At 37.0% G+C, this 7,756-nt stretch overlaps 1 protein-coding gene across 10 annotated transcripts in view; it reads left to right on the forward strand.

Moving 5' to 3' along the window:
* The window catches only part of patj (PATJ crumbs cell polarity complex component), a 307,050-nt gene that overhangs the window by 31,655 nt on the left and 267,639 nt on the right, over positions 1-7,756 (forward strand). For all 10 annotated transcript variants that reach the window (XM_069938547.1, XM_069938545.1, XM_069938548.1 and 7 more), the window contains exon 9: positions 6,089-6,188. In XM_069938547.1, coding sequence (XP_069794648.1) covers positions 6,089-6,188 — 100 coding nt within the window. The remainder of the gene's footprint in view (positions 1-6,088; positions 6,189-7,756) is intronic.

Below are 7,756 nucleotides of genomic sequence, written 5' to 3' on the forward strand. Positions count from 1 at the left end.
TAGAAATTGGATGGCCAGATGACAGTCTGCCAAGAAGTATTTAAAGGTGCCTGCAGAATACTGGAAAAAGGTCTTGTGGACAGATCAGACCAAAATTAACCTGTATCAGAGTGATGGCAAGAGCATAGTTTGGAGGCATAAAGGAATTGCCCAAGCTCCAAAGCATACCACTTAATCTGTGAAAGGTGGTGAGGGTGGGGGGGGGGGGGGGGTGGTGTAATGGCCTGGGCATGTATGTTTGCCACAGGTACTGGTGTATTTATCTTCATTGATGATTTAACTGCTGATGGCAAGAGTAAAATGAATTCTGAGGAGTATGAGAACATCTTATCTGCTCAAGTTCGAGTAAATGCCTCCAAATTCATTTGATGGCACCTCATCCTACAGCAAGACAATGATCCCTAAACTAATGCAAAAGCAACAAAGGGGTTTTTTGAAGCTAAAAACTGGAAAGTTCTCGAATGACCAAATCAGTCACCCAATCTAAATCCAATTGTACATGCCTTCCAAATGCTGAAAAGAAAACTTCAAGGGACAAGCCCCTGAAAAAAAGCAGGAGCTTGAGATGGCTGCATTAGAGGCCTGGGAGAGCATCACCAAAGAAGATAGTCAGCACCTGATAATCTCTATGAATCATTTGGCATTTTTACACAGAAATGAAGGAGAAATATCAAAAAGAATTTAGTATACTTCCTTCTGGAGTGGTCATTCACACAGGCAGGACATTTACACTGCAGTTGCGGTGATTTCGGAGTTGCGGTGTTTTCGAAGGCTGGCCGTTTGAGATGGGGGTAGGCTGAGGTGGGAGTAGGTCATCCCCTGTCATCCCTGTCCCTGCGTCATCCCCGGCCCCCCAACCCACGTGGTCTTGTGGCCCCCATCCCCTGTTCCCGACCTCTCCCTTGTGGGCACTCTCTCTTATTTTCAGTGTAAAGGTGACTTGGCCCCAAGCATCTGATGGGAGAGAAGCAGGCGGTGGCTAGCTCAATGCAGGAGCAATGGCTGTCTTCTTCACCCATGATCCCCCATGCAGCTGGAACTGCTCTGTGTATCCCTGACTAAACATAACTACTTTAATATACATACCATTGCTATGTCCGATATATTATGGAACTCTGAAATGAGGGGACTATGAACAAAAAATTCTGGAATTTCTACATTGTCAATCCAAGATATACACAAATAACCTCAAATAAAATCTGTAATGTGGACTTTAATCTCATGTGAATTGTTTGATAACAAATTTAAAACAGTGGAGCCCAAGAGGAAATAAAAGATAAAAAGTATCTTTATCCCAAACATTATATGTGTAACTCTCCATATTGTATTGGTCAGCGTACAATTCCTCTATTTTTTTCATTTCATCGAATATCCTCTGTGTTCACCTTTACATAACCTATAATTAAACTAATTGAACAGAAACGGTATTCAGGTGTTAATAAATACTACTTTGCATTTCAGTGACTAACTGTTTGCCTTGAATAATTCTTTATGCATATTCTCCCACAAAATTTCCATAAGTCAGGTCTTCTGGAACAGGGGAACCCCCTGTATTTTAAGGTAGCCTTCATGGAGTTTTCTGTTTTCCTGTGTTAGGAATTTGGTAAACTTACGTTGGTTAATCTGTGAAGTCTGTTGCCATGACAGTATCATGAATAGCATAGCAGTATTTTTTTGGTTGTGGATATGAGTTTTAAAAGAAGAGTCTCCCTTATGGGTAAAATAAGTCGGTTCAGCTACATGTATGAATCCACTTATTACTTTTTCAGATTGAGCATCACATGGGTTACTTGTGTGAATGGTTTGATTTGATGGACATGAGTCTCAAATTATTCTTTTAATGTTTAATCCGAGTGTTTGGATCTCAAAGTGTTACTAAGTAACAACCCTCTTAATTTTGTTTGGGACTAAAGGGACTTATTAGCACTAACAAAGGGACAGCAATGGAAAATTCACCAATGGTAAATTCATAATAATAGTTTTTTAAATTAAACTAGTAATACATAAGATTTCTTATTTATCTCTAAACTTAACTCTAAATGTAACCCCACGATGCACAAATGTAATATGTGTGTGTCTGTGTGTAATAAAGTCCAACTCTGAAAAAGCCAATAATTAAAACTTCAGCATCATTTTAATCTTGCTTGAAGGTCTTAAATTTTCAGTTCAGAAATAATTATAAAGCACTTTTAAATATCATATCTCTTTAAACTTACAATTCTTTCTAATGACCAGTCCTTGAGATATTTAAATTGAAGTGATCATCTTTCGAACCAACAATTTATCTCCTATGAAAAGGATGATAAATGTCCTGTCTTTCCAGGATATTGAGAGATTTTCTTTACATAGAAGTGACCATCTTCTGAGCCACCAATGTACTCCTGTGAAAAGGAGAATACAATTCCTGTCTTCCTTGGATGTCTTCTTCTTTTGAATGAAGATTTTAGAATATGCTGTTCAAATGGTGAGACTGTCCCTTTATCTTAGAGTCAGTTAGAAGTAGCTTCTCTTTTGAAATCTACTTATTCTGTGTTCCCCTTAGAAGAAACACATAAACAGCACCTATTCTGGTTACTGTAATTCAACCTTGTCTTCCACAAGATTCCAAGTCCTGTGTATGTTAACACAGGGTCTTGACTTCTGTAAAACTCTGATGCAAAAATGTCTGAATTCGATAATATATTTCTCCAAGCCGTGTGACAGTTACATCATCAATAAGGTCAATCCCAATTCTTGGAAACCACATGACTATCAGTTTTATTTCTACCAACCTCCTGTCCTTTTCAAAACTACTTCATATCTATTACAATCTCTGACCTCATCTCTGTTCAAGAAGCTTAAGTGGTTTAATTTAAAAACAGGTGGCTTCCTTCAGCAGTTCTTATTGAGTACTTAGATATTTCAGTTTTCAATAAAGCAAAGACTCCATTGTTCTTGAATAATTAAGACCTACTTCAGATTCATCAGCTCTGTCTTTCCAAGACATATCAACTCTGAAAATGAACATTCTTTCTGATTTCAATGGTGTATCTTTATGGTAGATTAGCATTGGCTATGCTCTGTAGTAGATCTTGTGAAGTTTGTAGCTGCATGAATATCTTCCATAGTGAGTGGTAGAAGTATTTTGACTCCCTCGTAAGATATACTGTATTAGCCATGTAATTTGAGGCTGGATATCTTTTTCACTGGTTGCAATTAATTAGAGGACTGGGATAAATTGTGAAGCAGTTTCACTTGTTTCCCCAAGTTCTCATTTTGATAGAAGGAAATAGCTACATACCATCAAAATGATCATCACCAATTTTTAGAGAATTCTCTTCAATTTATTATATGTTTATTCTAGGGGTTTTTTTTAGAAATAAGATAATTAATTTTATCTATAAAATAAAATGATTGCACTCAAAGGAATTCATTGCTATGATGTTCCTTTGGTTGTTTTGAGGATTCAAAGCATATTAAACAATCAAGATTGTAATTGCATAGCATGCTTTTTCCATTATTGGTGAGAAACATACCACTTTTCCTAAGTTTGTTTAACGTGATGTCTACAAATGTATTTCTAAGAAATAAGACTATGTGAAATTTTACTATTGATACCATGATGTTGTTCAGGATCTGCATGCTGCAAATTACACGGTGAATTTGAGTCCTGCATCTGGTTTAGTTAGCTTTAGTTGCCATCTTCATATTGCTTCAAAATCAGGATTGGAAATTGTTCAGTGCCTTTATGTTTTCTTGGAGCTATGTTATGCCCATTGCAAAATTCAGCATATGTGAGAGTATTTGCAAAAGGTTTTTGCATTATCCAAACCTTTGATGTGGTTCAGGATTAGTTTAGCACACTTTTGTAGAGTTATGCTGTGAATTTTGCTTATGTTTTATCTATTCACATTGAATTTGTGCTCAATGCCCAGAGATAAAAGAACAGTATTCCAATCCAGTCGCTCATTTCGAGAAATCGGAAGTATATGGGCTTATGATTAAGGTCAAAACTAATGCTGTACTTCCACTTATAAATAGCTTGATAGAACTAATACCATTTGAGTAGTAATGCAACTTCAAACTTGTAAGAATCTAAATATGAACTTATTTTTATCAACATACAGTAATTGCATATGTAATTTTGTATCAATTCATCAAGTAGCTTGGGAGGGTTTCAATGACAGTGAAAAAGTTATAAGGTTGAAATGACCAGATTCATTACTTAAACTGATAACACTGGACAACAAAAGTTTTTCAAAAGGTTTGCTTTCTGGGAAAAAATTGGGTATTATAAGAGACATCTTCAAGCTGAAGACAAAGATCATTTCAGATTTGTTGTAGGAGGTTGGAGAAATATTAAATTAACTTTTATTGAATTTAGCCTGTTTAATTGCATAATGATGCTGACACATTGCGTTAGTTCAACTGACCTAAAAATGTTTGGCTGCTGATTTTTGTCTGTACTCAGCATCTGATGCCTCTTGCGTCAGCATCCAACAATAGTCGACCAGCTTTGGTGGATTTTAGTTGCCCATACACCACGTTTCCATGGTCACACTGTCCTGGTGAAACCTTTCACCATGTTCGTCACTGACTGCGCCAAGATCAGCAGGGAATAAGTCCAAGTGTGAATGCAGAAAATGAATTTTCAAAGGCCTATTGTACTTCATTGTTTTGTATGCTTGAAGTAGACTTAAAATATGACCGGAAATTACCAAAATCGGTTATATCTAAAAAACGGTATATTTTAGGAAAATTTTAAGGTGCTTTTGTTATCAGCTGCCCAAAATACATAAAATATACCCAAAAGTATTCAGGAAGCAAGATCTTCTTTGACCAGTTGGATCCATTTATGTTTATTTACATGAGCAGCCTGACACCCACTTGGAATTATCAGTGTCGAATGTTTACATAAATTGTCACATTTATTGGTGCTGTCTATTACTTGACATTTATGAGAAAGTGACATTCATGAGAGACTCTAGATTCTGAGCATAAGACAAGGGAAATGAAGCTGGTTAACAGCACTGATTATTGAGCATTATAATGACTTTAAGTCAAGTCATGTCACCTTTCTTGTCATTCGTACCATGCATTGCGCGGTAAAGAACCATGGAGCAGATTTACATCAGTAAAATTATAATAGAAGTTAAAATATTAAGACATATACAATAAAAGTCTCTTCTTGAATTCTCTACTCTGTAATGCTGTGGATACTGAATCAATCCATGTACCAAAGCTCATTTATTGATGCCTTCTCCAACTACCATGAGTACCCTTATCCAATTTCTCATTTATTAATGTTGCCCAAGGTGCCTCTTCAAATAAAGATAAATATTCAGCTAAAAGGGATTCAGGTGTTCAGCTATTGAACAGCATATCATAGATCAGACTTTTTCCACAAAGGATAAAAGTTTTAGATGAATAAATAATTCCTAACACACCCAAATCTCCTCCATAATTTTCAAATCTTGTATATGTAATGGAAGAGGCAGGAATAGAGCATTTAATCTTCCAAGCCCATTCTGCTATACATTGAGATGATAACAGATCAATTTTAATTCCATCCATTCTTTTTGGTTTCGTATCCTTTTACTGTCATCAACAAAAACCAATTGATCTGAATTAAAATGTAATTAAAATCTCCATCTGCCTGTTGAATTTCACATTCAAGTAACTCATAAAGTCCATAACTTCCAAACAGTCAAGTTGAATGTAAGTTCAACACTTTGGACTCTGGCTCTTCAGACTGGGCCCATGGGTAACGCTTTACAGTAGTAAAGTACAGTACATGGTTCGGTATAAATCCAAACCTGTAAAACTGGAACATGGAGTATATCAGCTTGTTGGTTGTTCTGGAAAACAGGGACATGGAGTCCAAATGGGGAAGTTTATTATCATCTGACAATGCATATACAACCAGACACACTATACGCAATATATAATAATCACATAAATATATAAATATATAAAAATATAATATAAAATAAATATGTTTAATTATTTTTGAATACTTGATTCATTTATAATAAAACACAATTAGCAATGATTTTTTTTGTTCTTCCTTTAAGTTAAGATTAATTTTTGGTAAAATGTTTTCTTTTAGGTATCTCCAGATGATTATGAAATTAATAATATTGAGTTCAAGAGAGACGGACAGAGCCTGGGCATTACAGTTGTTGGTTATGTCGGTCCTTCTCAAACTGGTAAGTCACGGTTCAAAAATTTATGATTAAAAATGACATGGAGCCATTAATTTATTCAGATGAGAAAGTAGAAGACTGTGGCGCAGTCCAAAACAAATTCTGCTGCTCTCCTATTAGCTCTGCACCTTGTTTAGATTCAAATGTTTACTCTTCCACAAAGTATAAATGTCTAGAAAATGCTCCATGGTGTTCTATAGTCAAATTTCAGATTTATTGTCAGAGCACTTACATGGAGTCACATAAAGCTCCGAGATTCTTTTTTCCTGCAGGCCAGGTAAAATTACGCTTAATGGTAGTGCAAAAAAAATCTGCACACAACCTACACATGTAAACTGATAATGATTGTTAACAAAATGACTGTGCAGTGCAGACTGACTTTTTTAAAAAAATCAATAAATTGCACAAATGAGTCCCTGATTGAGTTTGTGGTTGAGGAGTCTGATGGTGGAGGGGTAACAGCTGTTCTTGAACCTGGTGGTGTGAGTCTTGTGCCATGAGTCTTGTGACAGCTATACCTGTTTCCAGATGGTAGTATAGTGAATAGAGTGTATGCTGGGTGGTGTGTATCTTTGATGATCACTGCTGCTCTCCAATGGTAGTATTCTCTGCAGAGAATACTTTTAATTTTAAATTTTGGCATACAACACGGTAACAGGCCATTTCGGCCCATGTGGCGTGCTGCCTAATGAACCTACACCCCTGGTACGTATTCGTGGGGCGAAATGGTCTGTTACCGTGCTGTATGTCTTAATTAAAAATTAAAAGGTTGGCCACTCCTGCTGCAGAAGTTCTTGATGGTGGGGAGTGTTTTGCCTGTGATTTCCTGGGCTGTGTTAACTACCTTTTGGAGGGTTTTAGCCTCAGGAGTATTAGTGTTCCCATGCATATTATGATGCAGCCGGTCAGTACACTTTCCACCACACCTGAAGAAATTTGCCAGTGTTTCTGGTGTCACACCAAACCTCTGCAAACTCCTGTGGAAGTGGAGCCGCTGACGTGCTTTTTTCATGATGCCATTAGTGTGTTGGCTCCAGGAAAGATCCTCCAAGATAGTGACTCACAAGAACCTAAATTTGCTTACCTTCTCCCCCTCTGATTGTCCCCAATGATGAATGGATTGTATACTTCTGGTTTTCCCTTCCTGAAGTCAACAATCAACTCCTTGGTTTTCGTATATTGAGTGCATGGTTATTGTTGGTGCACCATTCAGCCAAGTTTTCAATCTCCTTCCTGTCTGCTGACTCATCACCTTTTTTTATACAACCCACTACCGTGGTATTGTTGGCAAATTTGCAGATGGTCTTATTGTCGTTCCGAGCCATACATTCGTAGGTGTAAAGTGAGTAGAGGCCTAAGAATGCATCCCTGTGTTGCTCCACTACTGATGGAGATTGTGGAGGAGATGCTCTTACCAATCCTCACTGATTGTGGTCTGTTGGTGAGGAAATTAAGGATCCAATTACACAGTGGAGTGTTGAATCCCAGGTCTTGGAGTTTGCTGATCAATTTTGAGGGGATGATGGTGTTAAATGCAAAACTGAAGTCAATAAAGAGCATCCAGATGAATG

This window comes from Narcine bancroftii, chromosome 5, assembly GCF_036971445.1.
Source record: "Narcine bancroftii isolate sNarBan1 chromosome 5, sNarBan1.hap1, whole genome shotgun sequence".
Classification (NCBI taxonomy): domain Eukaryota; kingdom Metazoa; phylum Chordata; class Chondrichthyes; order Torpediniformes; family Narcinidae; genus Narcine; species Narcine bancroftii.